This window comes from Schistocerca serialis, chromosome 5 (assembly GCF_023864345.2).
Source record: "Schistocerca serialis cubense isolate TAMUIC-IGC-003099 chromosome 5, iqSchSeri2.2, whole genome shotgun sequence".
Classification (NCBI taxonomy): domain Eukaryota; kingdom Metazoa; phylum Arthropoda; class Insecta; order Orthoptera; family Acrididae; genus Schistocerca; species Schistocerca serialis.
In genome coordinates, this window is record NC_064642.1 from 551,305,579 (window position 1) to 551,333,129 (window position 27,551).

General features: G+C 40.5%; 1 protein-coding gene across 1 annotated transcript; it reads left to right on the forward strand.

The window, feature by feature from the left end:
• Window positions 1-26,976, forward strand: LOC126481544 (ribose-5-phosphate isomerase). The gene is made up of 8 exons (XM_050105373.1): window positions 1-151; window positions 467-714; window positions 4,938-4,998; window positions 15,336-15,451; window positions 17,880-18,013; window positions 19,533-19,674; window positions 22,818-22,920; window positions 26,605-26,976. The coding sequence occupies exons 2-8, from the start codon at window positions 475-477 to the stop codon at window positions 26,697-26,699; spliced, it is 891 nt and encodes a 296-aa protein (XP_049961330.1). The 5' UTR covers window positions 1-151; window positions 467-474; the 3' UTR covers window positions 26,700-26,976.
• The last annotated feature ends 575 nt before the right edge of the window (window positions 26,977-27,551 follow it).

Consider the following 27,551-nt stretch of genomic DNA (forward strand, 5'->3'; position numbering starts at 1 on the left):
GCGAGTTACTGGTACAGAGGCACTGACGCGGGTAAGTTCCGTTGGAGGAATGTAAATAGCGGCATAAGTGGAAGGTCAACGCACTCTGACAGGTGATAGCTTTTAACGCAACTGTTGTGATGTGACGAAGAGAGGGCCGACTTCCAAGGAAGTAAGTCTAGGTCGTTTTTACTTTTTTCCAGTTATGATAAACAGATATGAATTGTTATTGCCTATTTCGTCATAAATGGTGCCGGTTTTTCTGTAGTCCTACAGATTTCCTTTACTTATACTCCAGCCTTTCTCACACTTAAAGATCTTGATTCATTAGCATGTATTCACATATCGCTTTCTTTAGGCATAAACACCGTGACATGAGCAGTTAAATGTTCTGTTTAACACGCACACGTCACGCCCACTTCAGTACAGAAAAATTAAACAGCTGGACCTTACTGATAATACGTTTTCATAATATCTTTGTGTACAGATAGCGTGATGTCAACGGCATCTTCGTGGTGTTTGTGGAGAGTAAAGAAGTGGAAGTTTTCCGGCCGGCATGCAGAGATATTTAAGGGTTGCATACCACCTGCGCGCGAATACATTTCTACAGTGAGATTACCAAGGCCAAGGATAAGCAGATTTTGCCCCGCACGAAAGATTCACAAAAGAATTATGGGACCACATGATAGTGCAAAGCAAGCGGCAGCCTTTAAAGCAGTGGATGAATACGTGAAAGTAAGTGATACTTTCTCCCGTAAATATTTATCCATGTAAAGCTATAGTTTACAACCCAGACGATAGGTTAAGTATAAGGTGCTCATGACGACGTATTTTGGCTGTAGCCAAGACAAAGGGTATGTTTCTTTTATGTGTTGTTACTAAATGACATACTAACACAACGTCTGTGCCTTGTACGTGTGGTACCAAATCGCATCTCTAATTTTGAAATTTGCATCACGGGAAATGTTGATACGGTTAACCGTCTTATAATGTAGCAACTTCTTCTCATGTTAAACATCCAAAGTTAAAGTGAGCCGTAATGTAATGATATTTAAAACCAGATAGCGCTTTTTTATGTATTCTTGTTATTCACGTATTCACTAAGAAATATAGCAAAACGGGTTCCAAATATTAACAGAGAGTCGTTTTTGACGAGCAGCCTAATTGTTTCATCCTTCCAGCAAGCAAAATAAGTGAAGCAAAAAGCCGTACAGATTGGTAGTGTCAAAATATTGAGAAGAATCAGAATGTACTATTTACTTGTGGAATGTAGAATTAGTTTTCTGTGGGTGAAGAGGAGGGGAGTGTTTCCTCGACTGCAATAAAATTACTCGCCCCCCCCCCCCCCCCTCAATCCTCCTCATTCTTAATATATATAGGTAGATTGACTTAAATATTTTGTTTGTATTGTGCTTAATGTATCTTAGCATTTTCAACAAATACAACATTTAGATCTTAATGTTAAGTTCAAGAATGTGTAGTACTATTTGGAAACAGTGCAATTAACAAAATGAAAAAGGTATAATATCAATGAATCACAGTTGGAATTGACAACTCTACAAATACCTGGGAGTAACACTTCGCAAGGATATGAAATTGAATACCAAGTGAGGTGGCACAGGGGTTAGCACACTGGACTCGCATTTTGGAGGGCAACGGTTCAAATCCGCATCCAGCCTTGCTGATTTGGGTTTTCTGTAATTTTCCTAAATCACTTCAGCCAAATGCAAGGATGGTTCCTTTGAAAGGACATAGCTGATATCCTTCCCTAATCCAAACTCGTGCTCTGTCTTTAATGACCTCGTTGTTGACAGGATGTTAAAACACTAATCGCACTAAACTTGCTAATGAATGATCACATAGCCCCTGTTGTGGGTAAAGCAGGTGATGGACTTCGATTTATTGGCTGCATACTATGGAAGTGCAATCAGTCTACAGAGGATATTGATTACAAATCACTTGTATGACTCATCCTAGAATGTTGCTCAGGTGTGAGGGACCCATACCAAATAGCACTAAAGGGGGATGTGGAACGTATACAGAGAAGCATAGTGTGAATGAATGCTCACTGATTTGTTTGACCTGTGGGAGAGAGTTACATTGATGCTGAAGAAACTGAACTGGCAGACTGTAAAAGATGGATGTAAACTATCCCAAGAAAGCCTGCTAACAAAGTGTCATGGACTGGTTGTAAATGATGATTCTAGGAATATAATACAACCAATATGTATCGCACACACAGGGATCACGAGGACAAGATCAGAATAATTACAGCATGCACACAGGCATTCCGTCAATCATTTTCTCATGCTCCATAAATAAATGACTGGTACAACAGTTCATACCCCCGTCATGCACTTTGCGGTGGTTTGCAGAGTATGGATGTAGATGTAGGAAAAATACATATATTCATTGCCATTTGTATCATTTTCCCTTTGGCATCTTCTTCAATTTTAATATAATTGTCATGAATTATATTATCGTGCTCTTCCACTGAGGTAAACAGAAATTAGCCCAAAGAAATCTTCCAGCACAATTTTGGATCATTTGTAGTTTTCTTAATGACAATTTCACTGGAATTTGTTTACAGGATGATTCAAGAGGCCCCAGACTTTTTATTCACACCCCTATGTAGCCATAAGACTGCAGTAGTTTCGTACAATTGTGATACATTTCTTATGTAAGAAAGTGTGGGCTTCCACAGCTATTGTCATCTTCAGTAGCCTAAAGTATTTCTGTGCAGGTACATACATTGTCATGTTTATAGAACCAATGTTTTTGTTGCTGTTGCAAGTGGCGTTTATCACCTAAAGCTACTCACTAGTCTGTAGCATAGCCTGAAGTCATAGGTTGGAGAGGGACAATTGGCAAAAGCGGTGAATATAAATCGAAAATAAGAGATTGATTTGCAGTGTAGCCTAATATATATATTTGTACCGTATTTAAGTGGCTTTTCTTATATAAAACAAAAAACTAGGTCAGTTCAGAAAAGACACATTACATAATAGCAAAATCCCTGGTGTCTATTTTAATGTAGATTATGTACTTATATTGGACATGAAGTATGAAAAATGCAACATGGACCCTTTACGCAGCTTTTTCTGTTTCTCCTGTGAATAGTACTTAAACACTGATTAGTGATTTGTAAACTGTTCAGAGATTAAAGAAAATGTAATCTATTTATAGGTACTGTCATCATGTGTTATCTTTCTTAAATACTTACTAAATATGTATGAGTTTTCAGCTTAAGGCGATGTTAATTGAGCACTGTTTATAATAAACTGCCTCAATCTGTTTCCAAAATGACTTATTTAAGAAATCAAAAGCTGAGCATTGAAGTTGTTTTGGGACTTACCGCACTTGATGCAAAGTAGGACTTTGGAGGGTATTATAACCAATAACTTTCTTCCCTATTCCACAGCTCCTGAACAACTCAATTTCATTCATGTATTCATTGGAGAATAACATGCTTTTTGCTCCAGTGCAGTTTTGCAATTCATAGACCTAATCTTGTGCATTTAGTATGTGCAGTTACCCACAGGCACTCTTTGTAGGCCTACAGCTTTATCAGTTGGCAGAGTGTCTGTCAGCACATCAGAATTTCACTTTACTGCATTCAGTCAGTCATGTAGAGCAAGACTAATCATGAATTAATCAGCACCCAGTTTTGAATCTGCATTGGACAATGTGCAACATAATTTCCTGTTGCCACACAGTTACCACTCTCTGCTTTCTTCCCTTCCAGGTCCACAAATGCACCTGCATCAATCTTTGTATTTCAACAGTACTGCATTTTGATATCTAAAGCATCTCTTGACTGTAAAAAAAGAGAAATTTTCTTTCTTATAGATTGATTTTTGAAAAGTACCATGAATATTCCATGCTGTTCTTGAGAGACAACATGCGTAGTTTAAATATTGTAGTTCTCCTTCATTTCAGCCATAATAAACTGGCTTTTGAGCTAAGTTTCCATATATTTATGAGTGGCTGCTTAATTTCTAAGAGTTTAAATTTTCAGCTCGGTGTACCAGTGTTGCTTTGCTGGTAACATCATGTGTAGCTTACAAGAACTCACAACTAAATGTAGATGTTGTTCTTTAAGTGGTATAAAGAATTCTCATTGCTGCTGATTAGGACCTGCCAATCTGAAAGTTTTAATAATGTTGGCCAATAACTTTTTTTTACAATTTGGTAACCCATGGACTTATTCAGAGTGATACTGGATGTTGGCTTCATACCTTGACACATTGATTTTGAGACATGCAATATAATACACGTGCAAACAGGAAAAGAACAGAACACTGGCAGTTTTATTTACTTATTTTTAAAGTAGGTTTTACTTATATCTGGATCGGCTGTGTAGCTTGATGTGTAGATTAGGTTGTGAGATGGCAATATGATTTTGAGGTGGCAACGCCAACAAATGTGAATACAGAATCTTATTTGTAGTGACATACTGATCTGCAGCATAGCCCAAGCCTATGATTAATTGGAAGGTTTCAGTTAATGCTTTCTATCAATAGAACCCATGGTATGCCAAGACGTCAGTAGTTTGTGTTGATTCATAGCAGAGATCTTTTGCTAATAATTTCAAAATTACAACTATCCAGCTTTGACATGCACTTACTTATTGCTACAAATGAAGCTCCCATCTCTCATATTTCTGCTATATAATGGAAAAAAAAGTATTGAAAACAGTAAAGGCAACAAAAAATTGAAACTGTGAATTTTTAACTTTCAATTTTACTAGGACATGCTGGGGAAATATATGTGGATAATGGCAGTCCCATATACAAACAAAAAAAAAGTTAAATGCTCAAGACTATCATGGGTTACAGCTTCAGATCTATACACATGTACCACTGAAATTTTGTGATTGTAATGTGCATCTGATGATATTCTGCACCCAACTGGTCCAATGGAAACAGAGAAGCTCAAAGATGTTTATATTATTGCAGGATAAATCAGTTATTGGAGTTGGAAGTGGATCTACTATAGTGTATGCAGTTGAAAGGCTAGGTAAGTTACATAAAATTTTACTATATTACTTTGATGAAACATCTAAAGCTCTGTGACCTTCTATAGCTATTGTATAGATGTTGCTAACTCCTGAGATTGGATAATTTGATCACATCATTAATGTTGAAGAAAATGCTTTTCTTCATTTTCAATCAATTGTGATGAAGATACAGAGTTTAGTGTAATGGAGTGGCCCTGTGTCATTTTTCACATGTGCTATCCTGTCTTGTAAGTACATGTGATGTGAGAGAGTGATTTTTAACATGACTCTGTCATACCTAGAGATGTATCCCAGCCTGAAAGGCACTTTGTTTCTTAGACTTAGACTGTAATTGTGCAAAATCTGTTTCTTGTTACAAAACAAGTTTCCTCAAAAACTGCAGTAATTCAAAAAGTAAAGTTACTGTCTCAATTGTCGTCTTGCATGTTTTGAGGTATCTGCACAAAGAAAAAGTACAAAATCTGGCATATAAAATGCATTTCAGAAAATAAATGCTATAATACGCTTAGATTCCAAAGTATCAGAATATGTCTCTGGACAAGTTCTGATAAAAATTTGTATTTGAACCTGAGAACCTGTTACATAAAATCCTGCAAAGACAAGATTGAAAATAAACCTTCATCACTTGTACGTATGTTAACTAGACTTCCTCTGAGCTGGTAGATAGTTTGTATTTTCTTAGTATCTACTGATCTTGGACTTTCTTAAAGTTAGTCATCTATGGTATCCCAAATGGGATTATTAAAATCTCATCCAAATACATCGTTAAACCCATGATTAATATGATTAACAAGTCCTCACAGAAGGAATGAAGGACTGTATCCAGAGAATTTAAAAATTGCTTGGGAAGTGCCACTGTACAAAAGGTGACTTACAAAACCCAAAAATTACAGACCTGTTAGTGTTATGCCAGTAGTGTCGAAAATCTTTGAACACATTCTTTAAAATAGATTAATAAGCTATCCTAACCAGAAAGCAACTTGGATCCCCCCCCCCCCCCCCCCCCCTGCAGGCCTGAGGTATCCCTACCTGTCATAAGAGGTGACTAAAAGGAGTCTCACACCTTTTGGCCTTTATGTGATGGTCCCCTGTAGGGTTTGACCTCGATTTTTCACTATTTTCCCGAAGAACGAGCCGACTGGGGAAGGGCACCTTACATGGTGCATCGTGTCCATCATGCATTGAGATCTTTAGCCCACTTTCTCATTGTGGCATTGCAGTCGCGCTCATCCTCCATCTCTTGGGTGAGGACAACTTCCTGGGTGCGTTTTCTTCTACCCACTATGCAGTGTCATTTTCTGCACCGAAGATAAACGTGGAATTCTTTGCACATCATATCCAGCATGGTAGCCAGTCCGTTGTGGTGGGGCTGCTGTGTACCCTGTTGGTTGTAGCCCCCTGACTACACAGGGATCACTCTGCTGATGCCTGCGCCCTGAATTCCCCATGTATACCATGGAGTAGATTCCTGTCAACGTGGATATCGGGACTCCCGACAATGGCCATCCTGCCAGGTGACCTTTGCTGTGGCTGCGCTGCGCCCATAGGAAGGGTCCCTGGTTGGAGTGGGTGGCATCAGGGTGGATGATGTGCGACGAAGTGTGCCACGTCATCACTTGCAGGTGATCAAACGCCAGCAGTCTCTAAGCGTTCCAAGTCTCAGTACAATGCAAGGAAGTACAATCCTAAATCGTTCCCCTCCCTGGCCACACCGTCGGAGGAACACCAGGCTAAGGATAGCAGCGAACCTTATTCGCCCCAGTACCTTGTGTATGTACGAGAGCTGATGGGGACTCCTTTGTCTCGACAAAGCCTCAGTATTTTGTAAACCATTTAGAGGACAAGTTTGGGGAGGTGGAGGGCTTGTCCAGAATGCGGTCAGGGTCAGTCTTGATAAAAATGGCATCCTCTGCCCAGTCACAGGCATTACTCACTTGTGACTAGCTGGGAGCTGTTTCTGTTACCATCGTGCCTCATAAGAGCTTAAATATGTTCCAGGGTATTATATTCCACATGGATCTTCTTTTGCAGTCTGACGATGAGCTGCACACCAACTTAGAGTGGCGAGTAGTTTATTTCATCAGGCTTGTCCATCGGGGTCCGAGGGATAATCAGGTTGCCACCGGTGCCTTTATCTCGACCTTTGAGGATGACACATTACCCGAGAAGGTCAAGGTGATGGTCTACCACTGTGATGTCAGGTCATATATCCCTCCCCGAATGTGGTACTTTTAAGTGTTGGAAGTTTGGCCGTATCATGTCGAGATTGTGGACGTCCATGCTATCCCAATACTCCATGTGCCCTGCCTCCCATCTGTGTCAACTGCAGAGAGCCTCATTCCCCTTGCTCACCAGACTGCAGTATTTTACAATGAGAAAGGAAAATGATGGAATACAAGACCCTGGACAGACTGACCTGCACTGAGGCTGAGAGGAAATTCGAGCGCCTACATCCTGTGGCTGTGACCTCCTCTTATGCTGCTGCTACAAAAACAGTTGTAGCCCCATCAGTTCTGCGAGTTCCAGTCGGCTCTCAGAGCCGGAAGACTATGCCTGCCCCCTTGATGGTGGGAGGGCACTTCCCTCCTTGTTGCTCCCGCACTACCTACTTCGGGAGCACTGTTCCCCCAACCACCGCGGACACCAGTCCCCACTTCTCAGGTGGAGAAGCGTAAGTCTTCTTTGGCTCCTCTTGCTAGGAAGGGGTCTTCTGGGTCACTCCCTTCCCAGGTTTCTGCTAATGGGAAAGATGACACCTGTGCCATTGGCTGAAGTGCCCAAAAGCAGCTGGTCGTAGGGCTTCACGATTATCCTCCGTCCCAGAGATGGAATCAGTGAAGCCCTCCCAGCCAGAGAAACCCAGGAATCAGTGAGACAAATCCAGAAAGAAGACCCCCAAAACCAAGGGAATTGCAGTGGCACCCTCACCATTGCTGCCTACAAGCTCTGCGTCTGAGGATGAGGTGAAGAGTCTGACGTCCGCTGAGGACCTAGATCTTGCCAGACCCTCAGACACTATGGATATAGCCTGTTCAGAATATAAGTCGGTGACAGCAGGTGACCCTGAGGTGTAGACTGCCTCATTGAGTGTTTCATGCCTTCCCAGTCTCACGATCATGTCATCCTACAGTGGAATTGCGGCAGTTTTTTCCACCACGTGGCTGAGCTACGGCCACTGTTAAGTTTTACACCTGCTTTCTACATTGGCCACCAGAAAACCTGGTTCTCAGGAATGCGGACCACTGCCCTTTGGAGCTACAGGGGATATTACAAGAACCATAGCGAATATAATAGTGTGTCAGGTGGAGTTTGCGTCTTATGTCCTGAACTCAGTATGTAGTGAACCTGTGCCCCTTCAAACTCCCTTTGAAGCTATGGCCATCGGGATATGAACGATGCAGGAAATAACTGTCTGCAATGTATATCACCCTCCAGATGGTGCGGTACCCTTGAATGTATTGTGTTGTAGCACCATGCTCACTGGCCATGGCAGAGATGTCGAAAATTTACTGTTCCAACTCGGACCTCTGCCTCTGAAATACTGGGGCCACCACACATTTCAGTATGGTAGTTACTTGGCCATTGATTTATCAATTTGCAGCCCAGGACTTCTCCCATCTATCCACTGGAGAGCACATGATGACCTGTGTGGTAGTGACCACTTCCCCATCTTCCCGTCACTCCCCCGGCATCGTGCCCACGAACGCCTAGCAGATGGACTTTAAACAAGGCTACTGGGTAGCCTTGACCTCTGCTGTCACCGTTGAATCACCCCCACATGGTGCCATCAATGTTGTGATTGAGCAGGTCATTACAGTGATCATTTCTGCGGCAGAAAACGTGATCCCTCGTTCTCTGGGGTTCCCTCAGTGAAAGACAGTTCCTTGGTGGTCGCCAGAAGTCGCTGAGGCAATTAAAGAGCATGGGTGAGCTCTACAGCGACATAAGTGGCACCCTCCTTAGAGCACCTAATAGCCTTTAAGCTGCTCTGTGCCTGCTTTCACCTACTTATAAAATGATGGAAACAGGAGTGTTGGGAGATGTACTTGTTGAGCATTGGGTGCCATATACCACCTTCCCAAGTTTGGACAAAGATCAGATGTCTTTTTGGGTACCAGATGTCCCTGGCGTTAACATCGATGCAGACGTGACTGCCGAGCACTTTGCTGAGCACTATGCTTGAACTTCTGCATCAGAGAACTACCCCGCAGCTGTTGCACCTTCAAATGGTGGATGGAAAGGAAAGTCCTCTCATTCACTACACGCCACAGTGAACTATATAATGCCCCCTTTACACAGTGGGAGCTCCTCAGGGCCCTTGCACATTGCCCCGACACAGCTACTGGGCTGGATTGGATCCCCAGTTAGATGATTAAACATCTCTCGTCTGACTACAAGCAATATCTCCTTGTCATCTTCAACCAGATGTGGCGCGATGGCGTCTTTCCATCGCAATGGCAGAAGAGCACCATCATTCCAGTGCTAAAACCCGGTAAAAATCTGCTCTATGTGGATAGCTATCGGCCCATCAGTCTCACCATCATTCTCTGTAAGCTGCTGGAACGTATGGTGTGTCGGCGGTTGGGTTGGGATGGGTTGGGTCCTGGGGTCATGCAGCCTACTGGTTCTGTGCCAGGGTGGCTTCCGCCAGGGTCACTCTACCACTGATAATCTTGTGTCCATCGAATCTGCCATCCGAGCAACCTTTTCCAGTTGCCAACACCTGGTTGCCATATTTTTTGACTTACGTAAAGCATACGGCACGACCTGGCGACATTATCTCCTTGCCACATTGTTTGAATGGGGTCTCTGGGACCTGCTCCCGATTTTCATCCAAAACTTCTTGTTGCTCCATACTTTCCATGTCCAACTTCGTGCCTCCCATAGCTCCCCCTTTATTCAGGAGAATTGTTAGTGGCCATTAATGGCTTATTAGCAGCTGTAGGACCGTCGGTCTCCCCTTCTCTGTATGCAGATGACTTCTGCATTTTGTATTGCTCCTCCAGTAATGGTGTTGCTGAGCGGTGCCTACAGGGAGCCATTCAAAAGGCGCAGTCATGGGCTCTAGCCCATGGCTTCCAGTTTTCAACTGCGAAATCATGTGTCATGCATTTCTGTCGGCGTCATACCATTCATCTGGAACCAGAACTTTACCTTAATGACGATCCACTCACTGTAGTGGAGATATATCGATTCTTAGGACTGGTTTTCGGTGCCCGATTGACTTGGCCACCTCACCTTCTTCAGTTTAAGCAGAAGTGCTGGCAGCACCTCAATGCCCTCTGCTGCCTTAGCGACACCAACTGGGATGCAGATCACTCTATGCTGCTGCAGCTCTACAGAGCCCTTGTTCAATCCCACCTTGACTATGGGAGTCTTGTTTACAGTTCGGTGGCACCCTCAGCGTTGCGTTTACTTGACCCAGTGCACCACTGTGGCGTTCACCTAGCGACGGGAGCTTTTAGAATGAATCCGGTGACCAATGTCCTGGTGGAGGCTGGAGTCCCTCTATTGTGAATCCAATGTGCACAAATGCTCGCCAGTTATTTTGCACATATTCTCGCATTGCCGGCCCAGGTCAGGGTTCACAATTGTGGTTCATGTGTGATCCTGTCTTTCCCTTTACCACTTCTACTTGAGGTCCATTCACATACACCTCTCGACCACAGCTTTGACTGCATGGCCATAAGGACTCCTTTAACCCCACCGCTCTCCGCTGTGTCTTCCTCTCGATTCTTGATGTTTTCCGGGGCTCTGGAGTTGTTTACACGGACAGCTCGATGGCTGATGGTAATGTTGGCTTCACCTATGTCCACAGAGGCCATATTGAACAGCATTCCTTACCTGCTGGCTGCAGTGTATTAGCTGCAGAGCTTGTGGCCATATCTCGTGTACTTCAGTACATCCGTTCCTGTTCTGGTGAGTCGTTTCTTCTCTGTTCTGACTCCCTGAGCAGCCTACAAGCTATCGACCAGTGCTGCCCTCGCCATCTTTTGGTAGCGAACATCCAGAAGCCCATCTCTGCCCTTGAATGGTCCAGTTGTTCAGTGGTGTTTGTGTGGACCCCAAGACATGTCGGAATCCCAGACAACGAATTTGCTGACGGACTGGCCAAACAGGCTACGCAGAAACTGCTTCTGGAGATGGGCATCTCTGAAACTGACCTACATTCTGTCTTACACTGCAGGGTTTTTTGGCTTTGGGAGACGGAGTGGTATAACAGTATGCATAGCAAATTGCATGTCATTGAGACTGTGAATGTATGGAGGTCTTCCCTGCCGGCTTCTCACGAGGAATCAGTTGTCCTTTGTCGCCTCCACATTAGCCATACATTTCACACACGTGCTTACCCCCTCCATCGCGAGGACCTGTTGCTGTGGCTCCCAATGACAGTCCTCCACCTCTTGCTGGACTGCCTGCTTTTAACCACTCTGCAGCGGACTTTTAACTTTCCCAGCACCCTCCTTCAGTGTTGGGTGACAGTGCCTCAACAGCAGCTTTAATTTTATGTTTTATTCGTGAGGGTGGGTTTTATCATTTGATCTGAGTTTTAGAGCATGTCCTTTGTCCCTCTGTGTCCTCCAATCCAGGACTTTTAGGGTGGAGGTTTTAATGTGTTGCATAGTGGCTGGCTTCTCCCTTTTATTCTCATGGTGAGCCAGCCAAGGTAATCTGCTTTCTTGTTTTTAATCTCTTCTTCCTGTTTCTTGCGCTTCTCAGTGGTTTTCTTGTTGTGTTTTGTCCGTTGTAGTTTTTGTTGTCCTTCTGTTCCTTCCTTTCTCTTGTTATTGTTCCATACGTCTTCTTTGTTTTCTTCTTTCCCTTGACTAATTGTTCTACTGGGAACAAGGGTCCAATGACCTCGCAGTTTGGTCCCTCCCCTCCCATTTTAAACCAACCAACCAAACTTGGATTCCAAAAAAATAAATACACTGCTTTAGCAACACGTGAACTTGTGGACAATGTGCTACAAACACTTCACAGGGAAGAATCAATAATTGGGATAGTATGTGACCTATCAAAAGCTTTTGATTTACTTGATCACAAGGTTCTAAAATTCTATGGAGTGAGAGGTATTGCATTCAAAGTAATAAAATCTTACTTAATGAACAGATACTAAAAAGTAGAAGTATTAGATGAAGAGAGAAATAAATACTACTCAGACATGGGGAAGATCCTAACTGGTGCGTCTCGGGGAAGTGTGTAGGGCCACTGCTGTTTTTGGTATATATTAATGGCCTTTCTCATGAAATACAACAGAAATCCATACTGTTTAGTGGATGACACAAATGTTTTAATTAAGAGGGTGGATCTAGAACAAGCTGCACTTGGAGCTGAAAGTGTTACATTGACTCGATAACTGGTTTAGAAACAATAAACTGATATAGATTTTTTTTTAAAAATCATAAGCTTTAGAAACAATTGACCAAAAAATAATGAGTTAATGCTAAAAATCAAGGAGAACAAACTTGATCAAGTACCTTGGGTAAAATTTCTGGGTCTTCGCTTGATGATAGATTAACATGGACAGAGCATAAACAGTAAATTAAATTTGTACTGCTGTGCACAACAGAAGTTAGCCAAACTGTTAGTATTTAAGTCATTGGAATGATTTACTTTTCTCACTTTTAATCCAGAATGTCATATGGAAATGAACTGTGGGAAAGCTCAGTAAATGAGAAGAAGTTCATCATACAGAAAAGGGCCATACACCGGCCAAAATTTAAGCTAATAAAATATTCTAACAGTAACGTGTGTGTGTGTGTGTGTGTGTGTGTGTGTGTGTGTGTGTGTGTGTGTAAGTGTAACACTAGTACATACTAAGAACAACATTAAATAATTTTAAGAGAAATGCAGAGGTTCATCAATATGAAACAAGAAACTGTTGAAAACTGAGAAAATCCAACACAGGACAAGTCATTGTGAGAAAAGTGTAACATACATGGGAATGGACCTATTCAATTGCCTTCTAAACAATATCAATCAAAGTAAAGAATATTGATGCTTTCAATCACACAGTCAAAGAAATACCAGAGAAAAATCTATTGTGTCCCTTAACTGAATTTTCTGATTATTACAAGGACAATCTAGGAATATGCCACAAGCAAAAGCAAGAAAACGGAAGTGATTCAGGGGAAAGATCACGTAATTCTACATGTGAAAATAAACCAAAAAAAGGCCTATGCACACGTCTGATTTTTTTTTTTTATCATTACGGAACTGGAGCAGGTTGAAGACTACACACATCCATGAATGATTATGAAGACAAGCATGACTGTTACTTATTGAAATGCTGTATATGCACTGTGGTGAACAGAAGAATGGTGGGGCAGATGACTGATCCATCCTACAAGATGTGTTCAAAAGGTCCCCCACCCACCTCAGCACACTTGTCAACATGTAGGAGAGTGTGCTGTGTTGCATATGGAACATCACCTCTACAGGCAACAGCATTGCGGATGCAGATGACAAGTTCTTCACATGTATCAACCTTTGTGACATACACATCCCCCTTTAAAGCCCCCCGTAAACAGAAGTCTAATGGTGTCAGGTGGGGTGATCTGGCAGGCCGGTTAATGGGTCTGCCACTGCCAGTCCACTGTTGAGCATATGTGTTATTCAGATACTGGAATACTCGTCTGGTACAGTGTATCAGTGATCCATCATGTTGCAGGTACATTTGCCATCAGTGCTCTAATGTCACGTCTTCCAAAAGTGCAGGTAGGTCTTCTATCGGGAAATGAATGTATGTATGCTGCTGCTGCTGTCATGTGATTTGGCAGCAACACAGGCCCTTTCACCAGGTCATCAGTCTTACGACATCAGACATTCACTGACAACCTGACCTGGATTCTTGTTACCCTAGTGTCATGTAGAGCCTCTATCGCCCATGTGTGATAATTGTGTGTTCATGATACTATTTTGTGTACATGTAACCTCATCTGTAAATGAACTGTATTGCTCTTAACTTTTCTGTGTACAGCCAATCATACACAGAACTGTTGTCTGCTTATTGAGAAACCTGTGAGCAGCAGTTGCGTGGGTTGCACATGGAATGGGTGCAAACCCTCAAGAGTGTAACTTACGCAACATTCGCATTTGTGGAATATTGAGCAGACGGCTAATGCGCCATGTACTGATGGTGAGACTCCATTGTACCTTTGCAGTAATATCTTCCCTTTCCTCAACTGACGGGACAACCTCTCACTGTGATAGTGCACTGGATAGTATTCCGGATTCATGCAATGTTTGCAAAACCCTGAGAAATACCCTGGCACAGGGGGTTTGTTTAGCAGGGAAATGTCTCTGGTACTCTGTCACAGCCACCCGGACACTGCTGTTGCAGTACCTGTACACAAACAACATATCTCCTTATTCTGGAAGGATGAATGTATATGGCATGTTGTTATTCATGGACACAATGGACTTGTTGAATGAAACAACACTCAAGCACGACACATACATGGCCTCATGACTGCTGACTGATCCAACCCATGATTGTGCATTGGGTACACTTGTAGCTGTTGCCTCGATGCTATGTCACAGTGCTGCCATCTGTTGGAGAGCCCTCATATCTCTTTTAGGATGGATCAGTCACCTGTCCCACTAATATTCTGTCCACCACACTGCCTAAGCAGCATTTTGGTAAGTAAGTTTCACACTGGTCTTTACATTCATTTGTGGATGAGTGTAGTCTTAACCCACTCCAGATCAAAAACTGGACACATGTTCATAGGACCTTTTTGGTTTATTTTCATCTGTAGAATCACTTCACAAATTGTGACATTACTCCTGTGTGTGTGTGTGTGTGTGTGTGTGTGTGTGTGTGTGTGTGTGTGTGTGTAAATTTAAACATACTGGAATCAGTCATATACTGTAAGGAAGAACTAAATAAGGTGTAAAGATATGTATTATGCTGTAATATATGCTATAGATTCAGTAAATTGTAATTGTTGTCATTGTATGATCATAATGTCAAGGCCTATATATAATGATGTATGTATCAACTGAATACATCAAATGGCTGAATAAGTAAATAAATTAAGACCTTCAGATGAGCTTTTCCTGTCATGCTGCAAAATCACAAAACCTTAATAAAGTAGCAGATTAAAATTCTTGAAAAGAACCCTTTACAACCAGTAAAACGGGTTATTGTGAACACTTAGTGAAATGTGTGTGGGAAACCGTTTCTGTCATGACGTTTACAGTCACTGTCTGTTAAGAGAAATGCACTTATTAATTTAGTCTTCTCAAGACACAGTATAATGTCTTTATTATTTTATGTTACTTGTTGATTCACTTCTGTTCTTGTGATAAGCATAAATGTTTATTTTAGCTGAGAGAGTTCGCAATGAAAAACTGGAAGTCACATGTGTACCAACATCATTCCAAGCAAGGCAGTTGATATTGGAAAATCAGCTACGACTTGGAGATCTAGAAACTCATCCCAAAGTAAGTGCCTTTTATGCCAGAGCTAATGTATTGGCTATTAATAGAAAAGAAGACAATTATACCTTTGCTTCTATTTATTTGGTTTCAAAATATTCTTTGTGAAATATAGTTTAAAAAATTATTGAAATCCGTGTACACAATTACCTCAATTGTGAGATTTTGTATGTCCTCATGGACATGATGGCTAAAATATTTGTCAATTCAAATCTTGAGTTAGATCCCTGTTTTCTCTGTATTCAATAAACTTTCCAAATTGCTGAATAAAAAATGAGGGTGTTAGCAATCTGACAATCAAAAAGCTCGGTATGTATATAACAGACCAGTACTTATTGTCAGGAGACAAAATGTATAGTACTGCGAGTAAACTCAAACAAAAGTAAAAGTTACACACTATCTATATTTTTGAACAGAGGTTGAAAATACCACTTCAGTTGTAAGGTTCTTTTTATTTTTCAGCTGTTAAAACACTGTCAGTTTTGGTTTTTTACATGCTCATCATCAGGTGAAAACAGACAAGAGACCAAAGCTAATAATATTTTTTTCATGCAGTTGTGCAAGCAAACAAAAAACGAGTGCCATATAACATTTTAGAAAATAGTGGTTGAGCTAGGTGCAGTGAAACCTAAGTCAATGGCCAAGTGACACCAGACAGTACTACAGATGACTGCCTAGATAAAGAAATACGCAATGAACACTGGGACACTTACACTCTGTGCTGTGACCCCAAGCACCACAATGGATGCGTACACGATGCAATGTATCACCAGTGAGAGCAGAGTATAGAGTTACATACACGAAGGGGAAAGCAAACTGGTAAACCAGAGTGGCAAATGTACTGCCATCTGATTGTCGACAGGAAAAACAAAATGGGGCCAACTAGCCCAGCCTGTTCACAATTTGAATTAGTGATTTATATTCAAAATGAAAAACCCATCACATAGAAAGTTACATGAAAAGCATTAAAGTACATTATGAGTGGTAAAGGAACATATTGAACAGGGCATTACTGTAGTAAAACTAACAGGAAGCCAGTGACATAAAATTTATGTATAAATTGTAAAACACATTGAATAACATGCCACAGACCTGAGTTAAAAGAAGATACATATGTGCCACTCCTATTAAAAAGCACCTTGCTGCTGAACAAAAGTGGAAGGTCACATCAAATTACAGGCATGGAAAGGGAAAAATTTTCATTGTGCTTGATGATTTATACATAAATTTTATGTTGCTGGCTCTCAGTTATTTTTACTAAAGTTCTGTACTGCCATATTCAATGTGTTTCCTTACCACTCATAATGTTCTTTTAGCACTTTCGGTGTAACGTTGTATGTAAATTTTTTTCCTTCCGTTTTGAATGTAAATCACTAATTCAAATTGTGAACAGCCGGGCTAGTTGGTCCTGCATTGTTCTTCTGGTCAACAGAAGGCAGTACTTTTGCCACTCTAGTTTACCAGTTTGCTTCCCTCTTTGTGTATGCTACACCATGCTCTGCCCTTGGTGGTGACACATTGTGTCCTGTACTCATTCTCCACAGCTCTCAGGGTCACAGCACAAAGTCTAAGTGTCATGGTGTTCACTGCACATTTATTTACCCAGGCAGTCATCCGTAGTATTTTCGGGCGTCACTTTGCCATTAACTTTTAATGCACCTAGCCCGACCGCTGTTTTCTAAAATGTTATATGGAACTTTTGTTTTGCTTTTTTATGTATGTTATTGTGTATGAAAGCTAGTACTAGCTCTGGTCTCTCGTTTATTGTCAGTATAACACCTGATGATGGGCATGTAAGAGCCCAAAACCAGTCACATATTAACGGCTGAAAAATAAAAAGAATCTTACAACTGAAGCAATATTTTCAACTTTTGCCATAAAGCTCATTTGTGGATGTTCCTCTGGCAGGATTTCTTTTGTATATTTTGGAATTAATAGTTCCTTTGTCAGGGAGGAGAGAGGGATAGGAAAGGCAGGTTACTTGGACCCCAGGATGAGAGAGACCCCTTGTTGTGGGAACAAGGCTAGACAAAGAGGTGTTAGGAGGAGTTTAAAGATGATGCATTGGTAAGAACTGTGCCAGCTCCGGTCTAAAAGATGATAATGAAAGAGTAAGAAGTAAAGGTTAGATTATGGGGAGAAGAGACGAACAGTGCAAATAAGAAATATGACAAGAAAAGTAAATCTGTCTCATATTTGGTAGTTTTCTTAACTGAATTTTTCTTTGGTACAAGTGAGTATATAAACACTCTCATCATGTTGAGTTTAATGGTAACTAGTGATATCTTACCTTTGTGTGAAACAATGAATTTTGAATATTATTATTCTGGTATTTATTAAAGGTAAGTATTGCTTCCAGTGCCAAACTACCACTTGATAACACCATAACTATGGATAATATATCAATATATTGCAAAACATTTATATCTTTCAGTTGGACTGTGCTATTGATGGAGCTGATGAAGTGGATGCTGACTTGGTTCTTATCAAAGGTGGAGGGGGTTGCTTAACGCAGGAAAAAATTGTAGCTTCCTGCGCCCAAAAATTCATTGTTATAGCAGATTACACGTAAGTAATGTTAGAAAATGTGTGTTTCCTCTTACTATGCCATTAATGTAAATTATGATTTAAGAACATATAAGCTCTTAACATTAAAGCAAAATAGTGAGTGGGAAACATCAATCACATAAGGACTCAAGGTGAAAAGCTCTCACCTTTCACATAGATAGAACTGATACCCAGGGAATATTCATTTATTGTAATGATGGTCCATGTTGCACAGCAATGTAAGTAAAGTGTCAACTTGGTCTGTGAAGTAATTCAAAGGGATGAACAAAGAATACTGTAATATTGTAAAATTAATTTGTTTTGGATTTCCATTGCAGTGCAAATTCATACAAACATCATGAAGGTTTACAAGGAACCTGCTCTTTCATGTTCAACAATTAAGGAATGGATAGGTAATTAAAACATAGTCATACGTCTCTTGAAGATGATCTACATAAAGGATATGAGAGTGAATTATCGATAAAGTGCACAATAAGAATCCTGAGGACTGGCAGTTGAAGATGCATCTCGAAAGAAATATATGATGTCATCGGGTGGAATACTTGTAAGAGATATACGACTATGCACCTACTCACAAAAGTGCTTTGCTAACAGGAATCTTAGGGTTTTAAAATATGAAATGTTGAAGCTGCCACCTTAATCAGACTGTTTGGCACCCATCCACCTTCTCTAAAGAAATTTCTGTCTGGAATATATTTTGGATCCAGTGAGTAGCTTGTGGTAGCTGTAGATATGTATTTTGCTGAACTTCCAGAATAGCACTTCAGGATGGATTCTGTTCACTGCAGAAACATTGAATACAGCATATAAAACCAGATGAAGAGCACATCAGGAAGATAATGGATTTCTTCTTATCCAAAACGAGTCTTTGACTATCAGTCCTAGAACTTATCACCTTGCTCCCAAAAAAAGTGGTGAGATTGTCTGTTCGACATTAATTTTACTTCAGAGAAGAAGCAGAGTTTACAGTGTAGGAACATATACCTGTATACACGTGCAGAAAATCTTTCCTTCCCCACTCCCTTCTCCTCGCCATACACACTGTGAAGGCCAATGTAGGTTTCAAAGGCTATGTGTCTGTCTAACAAAATGTATTTCTTAAAAGTAGGTGGCAGTCTTTTCTCTCAGTCACTTACATTCCATTAGCAGTAGGTGTAAGAGGTACACTGGATGCATGTTAAGATATCACTCATCCGCCACAAGTATTGTACTGTTTTCTTTCATTCTGTGTCCTTGCTGGTTTTATTTTGAAAAGAATCAGCAGTATAATATTTCGTCCCTTTTTTAAAAAATATATATATCTGTTTTCCCCATAACAATTTACAATATGGTCTTCTGAGTTTCTTTTCATCACTGCCTGTCTCAAGTGAAAATTTCATAAGGTATGGGAAAGTGTATGAAAGAAAAGGAAATAGTTGTAATGAATCGAGTCCATTGAACTTTAAATTTAGTTTAGATATTAAAGTTTTTCCAAGTCATTTGTAAGGACTAAGTGGGATTAAAATAAACTGTCTTTCAGCAAAGACTCCAGTAACTTGGGAGACCAGTATCATAAAGGAATACCAATTGAAGTTATTCCCATGGCCTATGTTCCTATCCAAAAAAAGATAGTTGAACTTTATGGCGGTCCCACAGAATTGAGAATGGCAAAGGCAAAAGCTGTAAGTAAAATAAAAATTATATGTATCATTCTTACAAAAAATGTATTTCATTATGTTTGGAAACATATTTAATGCGCTCTCTCTCTCTCTCTCTCTCTCTCTCTCTCTCTCTCTCTCTCTCTCCCTCTCCCTCCCCCTCCCTCCCCTCTCCCTCCCCTCTCCCTCCCTGCCTCTCCCTCCCCTCTCCCTCCCTGCCTCCCTCCCTCCCCCTTTTTTTAAACCATGTAGGGCTACTAACTTAACAACGAACCACTTTCTTTTATTATATGTTTAAGACATGTTGTGATGCCAGCTAATGATTTACAGCAGTCATTGTTCTCCCTCCCACCTTACACTCCCCTCACCCCAATTTCCATATCTCATTCCTTGTGGTATTATGAAGATGCTTTCTTTTGTTGAACCATTTCATTTCTATAGGTAAACATGTCCCTTCATCACTTGGGAAACAACGGAAGTGGCAGAAATACCGGACTGTTTTTATTTATGCACATTATGGCAGTCACATGGAGGGGGCTGGAGGGGAACATAGCATAATCCAGGTTACTCGAGGCAGTCTCAGTTGCCCTGGAGCAGTGATCCAGTGAGCATCACGTGTTCTGTTGTCACACAACGTCAGTTTCGCAGACATTTTCATGTGAGTATTAGGGGTAAATTCCATCCCGTAACACGTTTAAATTGTGGGTCAAGAACTTCAGATCAACTAGTTCAACATTAAAACAAAAGCCTAAAGGATGTTTGAGGTCAATCAGAACACCAGACAACATTGAGCGTGTGAGGCAAACCATGCCGACTAGCCCGCATTGACCTCTGCGTAGACAAGTTGCTGCTCTTTCAGTGTCTGACCGAATACTGCATGAGGAACTACACCTTCACCTGTGTAAAACTGCAATTGTTCAAAAGCTTAAACCTCATAACTACACTAATCGTCAGAGATTTTTGGAACAAATTAGTGATCTGATGGATGATGATAAAATTCTTGTAAAGAGTGATAAGGCTCATTTCCATCTTGAAGGATATGTTAACAAACAAAATTTTCACTATTGGTCAGACACAAAACCACAAGAGTTACATGAACAAGCCATGCATTGTTCCAAAGTAACAGTGTGGGTTTACAAATAAATGTGTTACTAGGCCATACTTTTTGTGGAAGGAGGGCGAACAGATCCAGTAAACCAAGAATGTTACTTGAGAACGTTGGACACTTTCTTAATTCCTGAACTAAAAAGAAAACATCGTAGTATGAAAAGATTTTGTCCCAACAAGTTGGAAAAACTGCCCACACAGCAAACGATGTGATGGGCTATTGGAGGAGGAAGTTTCGTGGCCACTTCATCTCTTATAACGGTGACGTTGCTTGGCGTGCCTGTGCCATCTGGATCCTTCCTACCAATACCAGCTTTTCTGAACTGCAAAGCCTGCAACTCTCCCTACAGCAAAGCCTTTGTTCTTGTAACTCCCCTGGCCACAACCTATGCTAGCCCCTGTCCTCCACTTACCTGTCCCCTTCCACACTCCCACTCTAGCATTATACACACACCCTATTCCGCCAATGAACTCACAGTCTCTCTCATTCTCTACTTCTCTCTTCTCCTTCCTCTATTTTCCAACCCCCACTCCCACCCCCCTCCCCAGCACAGCCTCCTGACTGCATCTGATGGCCCTATCATGTCCCCTCCGTGTCCTTGCACTCTATGGACAACACATCATCTTTCTCAGACACCTATCCTGCCCTACGCCACTTCCTTACTCCCATCACCATCATTGGATTACTGCTCACATCAGTTGCAGTCTGCACTTAGGCCACACTGGCTGGAGACACTCTCTCTCTCTCTCTCTCTCTCTCTCTCTCTCTCAATATTGTTGATATTCTGTCCTGGACTTTCCATTGTTCAGTTTGCTATTTTATCACTTGTGCATTAAGAAATTTAAAAAAAAATCCCAGAGTTGAGGATTGTGAAGTATCATACCATGTTCACCTATTTAAAAATATGCAAACCTTTTTTGAGTATTCAACACCATTGCATGGAAAATTTCAGCTGAGCATCTGCAGCTGTTTTCAAGGACAATGAAGGATTGATACCAGAGTAATAATTAATGCTCATGTCAGGTTAACTGTGACAGAGATTTCTTGATCTGATATTATACATGTCCAATTTTTTAAAATACAGACTGAGGCTGTAACAGGTTATATAGGGAGTTGCCAATATACCGTGGTACAACATGCATGGTGTAAACTAAGTTTCTGAGAACACTCCTAGGCTGCAAAGTATTGAGGCAGCTGAGCAGCAGCAGCAGGTACAAAACTGTCTTTGATTTTGAGCAGGGAGTGGGGAGGGCGAAGGCGGTAAATAGAATGTCTAACCATGAAACTAGCATAACCAAAAATTAAACATATCCATTCTTCTCATGTATCATGGTGAACTCAGATTCATATGGATGGAGCTTAGATGTTTTAGAAATTTGATCAATTTCTTCTCATGACTAAACTGTCATTGTTTATCCAAAACACCATCTGTTTCAAAACTGCCAAGTTCACCACTTTCACCTGTCTTCCATAAAAAGTTAAACCATCAGACAACTACACTAGTATGTATTCATTAGCAGGCTAAAAACACTTTGATTAAATTCAGTTTTTTATTGACGTCAACAAGGAAACATTAAAGTGAAATATTTCTTCCCACTTTGTCAACTTGATTCATATTCACTTTTTACTCAAGCACCTCTTGTTAATTCCTTAACATTGATGACAAGCAAGTTCAAGTCACACACAACATAATTACTTGAATCATGTGCTAACTTCTACTTTTTTGGTTTGTAAAGAAATGTATTATTGTTGAGCATTGTATTAATTTCGATGACATGTGGTCCACAAATCCCGGCCACAACCACACCTTTTCAGATTTTGATGGTTAATAAAGTGATGGAAATAAAATTGTCAGATAATTTAATGAGCTTGGATAACCATTTTCATTCAAATATTATATGGAATTCTTATATTACAGTCACTGCGAAGTTTCCAGCTTTCCATTGAAGCAACATTTTTCTTCATTGAATGTGTGATCTGTTTGATGCCTTAATTGCTTGTAATACATTTTACCAGATTCAAGTAGAATGGTACTGAAGTGTTTACATTTGTTTGCAAGGGTCCTGTGGTCACAGACAATGGAAATTTTATTCTTGACTGGAAGTTTGAAAAGGGAAAATACGATTGGGCTTCCGTCAACTCAACCCTGAAAATGATTCCCGGTAAGATGTATTTTGTTTTTTTCAGTCTGATTACAGATTATGGATTGTGTTCAGTTTTTCTCCTGTAGCTCCTGCCTGATCAGACATTTTGCTTCCATCTGTCAATCAAGTCACTAAGTTTTATGTCCTTTATTGTAAGGTTCGAGGCGAATAATTGATAATTCATGAGTGATGATTCCTAGGTATTATATCAGTACTCTTTATTACAGAACCACAGAATTAAGTACGGTTCAACTTGATGCATATTTAGAAATACACCACTAAAAGATCATCCTGATCAGATACAAGTAAAACACAATCAAAAGTCTGTAGTGATGCTGGTCGCAACAGTCACTGCTAAGCACAAGTACCACTAGTTAAATTCCATCCCTGCTGGCTGCTGGAGCGGTATCACGATGTGGTGCAGATGCAATCCCCAGGCTGCATGTCGACTGACAGCTGTTAAGGTTGAAGAAGTGGGATTGCAGGAAGAGGTTGGCGTGGGCTTATTGGGAGCCCAACATGAAGCTGCAGCATGGATGCAGCTGGTGCCCAGTGTGAACTCGATAGAAGCTTGGCATGAGTCCAGTGGGAACTTGGCAAGAACTCTAACGTATGGACCACTGGAAGTAAAGCCCAGAGCTGCGAACAACCGCATGCTAAATGTCTGGCGGTGACTTACATATGCAACAGCCAGATGAATGTGTGCGAACTCTTGACGGGCATGTGACTCGCAGATGAAAACTAGTCCCCTCAATTGCAATGTCACCATTGCTGAAGCGTGCACTGCACATGAGCGATGATGGCGCACCTGGTTGTGCCTGGTAGCGATCATGGTCTCAGCAGATTGTTTGTCAGCAGTGGAGTATCCGTAACATGTGATGCACTTACAATTCTTGTAAACAGACTTTAGAAGGAGAAGTGCCTGTACCACTGAAAACAGGCTACTCGCAGGTTGAAGATGTAGTGCCGAAAACTAACATGGCCAGCAAATGGCCCGGTGACAAAGTAAAAGTTAATTCCCAGCTAGCGAACACTACAACACTACATTTTTCAATCGTTTCTTTTTTCCACTTTCAGTGGCTGGCCAATGTAAAATACAATCAATCTTCGATATATACGAGGGTTGGAACTTTAATAGTGGCAACTATTTATTTAAATCTCTTACAAAATTTACATGTTTCAAGGTTTTACTGACATTCAGAGTAGTCACCAGCATTCCGGGTTGTACGGCCGTGGCCCATGGAATTCCGCTATCCCTGACGTTTCATCTAAAGCTACGTTGGACATCTTCGGAAGTGCTCCTGGTTGTGCTGAGTCTTGCCGAGTTGGAAAGACGATGTCTAACGTAGCTTCAGACGAAACATCAGGGATAGAAGAATTCCATGGACCACAGCCATACAACCTGGAAGAATTCTCAACACCTGCAGAAAGTGTCGTCACTTCTGTCTGTATGCCGTTCATTTTTGGAACACAACCTACGACCAGCTTAGAGACAGAAGTGATGACACTTTCTGCAGGACTTGACCATCATTTTGCAGGACAATGCTGAAGCACGTAGTGCAAGCTGTTACTGATTTGTGACTGGTAGGGCTGCTAAGTGCTGTACCAATTACTGCACTCCCCCGACTTAAGACCTCGTGAGTTCAACTCACTTTCTAAACTGAAGGAAACACTTCACGGCATTCACTTCAGAACTGCTACAAATTCGTCAGGCAATAGACCATGGTGCTCCAACTGTCAACACAACTTGCACTGCTAAAGTATCCTACGACTTCCACATCGCTGGCAATGTGTTATACGCAATGCTGGTGACTACTTTGAAGGTCAGTAAAACTTTGAAGTACGTATCTATTTTGTATGAGCTTAAAAAAAAAAAGTTGCCACTATTAAAGTTCCAACCCTTGTATTTTGCATGGATGAGTCTTTCCTGTACTGAGATTTGGAACTGTTTGGCTGGCAGTTCTAATGTTATATTCCTTCTCAGGCTATATTTTTAGTTTTGTTCAAAATAACAGTGTTTCACAGAGGAATACTCCAAATGTAATTGCCTGCTATCACTATAAGTAAAATAAAAAGAAGACCCAAACACATGTCAACAATATTTGTGCCTGTTAGAACAGACCTAAAAATTTAAGTAATTCTGTCTCAATATGAAGCTGGCCTGGGTGGTAAGCATGCTACCAGAAGTTCCATTTGAGAGCAGAAAAGTCATGTAGAAGCGGAATTTGGTATGGTTAATAATGTATCTATGGGGACCAGGTGTGCATTTGGTAGGAATGAAGAAATAATTGATTTCTGGAAGTGGTTTTCCTTGGTAAAAGGTAGATACTTAAGATTACGAGTTGTCAGTATTGCTCAAAGGCTGGAAGCCAGCAGTGATAGAAAACCAAAGTTGTGTATTGGGATGCAAGTAGATAGAGATGTGTGACCTGTCAAAGCCTACTTTGGCTCTGCTCAATTTCTGCAAGATGTTTAGTAATGTTGATTAGATCATCAGTACTTTTGAAATAAGGCAGTAAAATTTATCAAATAACTCTCTGAAGTTATTCAAAATATACCTGAGAAACAATGTAACACTGTTCCACATTTGGAAATGAGGAGAGATCTTGAAAGTATTTTGTTTCAAGAGGTGTGCATGCTGAACTTGCCCACATTATTTGTTGCACTTTGTTAATTGAATCTGTACTATTCAGAAATCCATAAAAACAGAATTGCTGACACTAAAATGCCAGAAGCAGATAGTTTTAAAACCCTTAGAAGCTAGAACTGGAAGACCACAGTTGATGATTCGTAAGCAAAGGAGGAAGAGAGTGGGAATATAAATATTGATGATACAAAGATGGACTATGAAAAAGAAACAGTAAACTGTAGAACCACTACTTGCAAGAGTATTTAATGTGAAAATGAAATTGCAAGAGGGAGCAGTGTTAAAAGAAATTGGGGTGAATGGGGGAGGGATAGGAGAGGAGGAGGGGGTAGGGGGCTTTCAGGAGTCGAAATAAAGTGTACAGGAGAAGATATATCAGGAAAAGCCAGACAGGTGAGAGAAACAAGCACATGCTATCAACTATTTTCTCACTTCTGAGAAACTGAGGCTTTGGTGCTGGAAGGAGAAGTCCAAATTTCTCAGTTGATGAAGCTACCACCAAGGCCAAGACTATTAAGCTGCAAGGTGTGTGCTTGATGCAGTGTTGAATTTTTTTTTTTTTTTTTTACATATACCAACTGACATGACATGGTACTAACTTATCTCTGCGCACTTTCCTCTTTGCTATTTGATATATTTTTTCCCTGCTTCATATGTAGACTACCATACTTTTCTTTGCTTTTCGTTGTGCTCTAGAATCATCATTCAATGCAATCTTTTCTTGTAGTATTGTTGTTGCAGTGTTTCCAGATTACATGTGACTTCTTTTGACATTTTAAACTTCTATTTTTTCAAAACCACATATTTTAGTGATTAAAAAACAAGTTTTTCAGTAGTAACTTTTATATTCCAGAAAAGGGGGCTCTGTTTCTCATGCTGTGGTTAAAACTGTGACATGGCTCGGTTTCCTGTGCTATGATTAAAATGTGACATCAGTTCCTAGTTTGTGAAGACATGGTCAGATTCTCTTATGCTAGTCGTAAAATGCTACTTTTGGGAATTATGTTATGTGGGATCAGACAGAAGTGTTTGATTAAACTATTTTTCTGTTCTAGGTGTTGTCGAGACTGGCTTATTTGTGAATATGGCAACCAAGGTATATTTTGGAATGGCTGATGGGAGTGTGAAAGAACGTTTACCTGCTCAGTAGGGTATGATGACTCGTCACCAGTAGCTTGCCATATTATGAAGACTGACAAAATGAGTGACTCTGAATCTCATAAAAGGAGTGCAGAGCATTCTGACAATTTTAAGAGTAATTTTTTATATATATTTTTTTTAAGAGTGGTTGACAGTTGTGTTAGTGGGAAAAATGTTCAGAGCCTTATGGATGATACTGCAGGATATATTGATTTTGCCAGTACAATTTTTTAAAACTACTTAAAAGTTCTATGTCGAATCAAAATAAAATGTTATCATTCCTTTCATTTTCAAATGTCCACACATTTTCACTTTCATAAATGTCATTGATAATTTTTTTACATATTTCGTGACTTTTTATTGCTCATGTGGTAAGTATTCAGTTTCCTTTAGTGTATAGCAATGTTAGGTATGACTGAAAGTTAACGTATCCAACGACTGTTCGTGAATTCATGCAAGGGTAAAACACTTTGTGAAGTTCATAGCAGTGAATAACAGAGCTAGGAACAGGTACATAAATAATTTGTTTCATGTCTGGCAGATTATATATTCTTATTCAAATACAACATGTTTAGGTACCTTTCCTTCTCTTACGTGCCCAGGGGTTAAATAAACAGATTAGTACCAGAAAAGGAATAAAAATAAAAACTGTTAGTGATAAATACAAGCAAATAATATGGAAACAATGAGCAACAAGTTGCATAAAAGAAATTTAATTTCTTTACTGGTTTTGGTCACTTAGTAACCTTCTTCAGAAGGTTATGCCTATCGCATTATTTGCGAGTGTTGGCGATAACGTGCTTACAGAATAATGCCATGGTCAAGTAGTTCAGTGTCTGCATAACACTAGTACAAAGAAGTG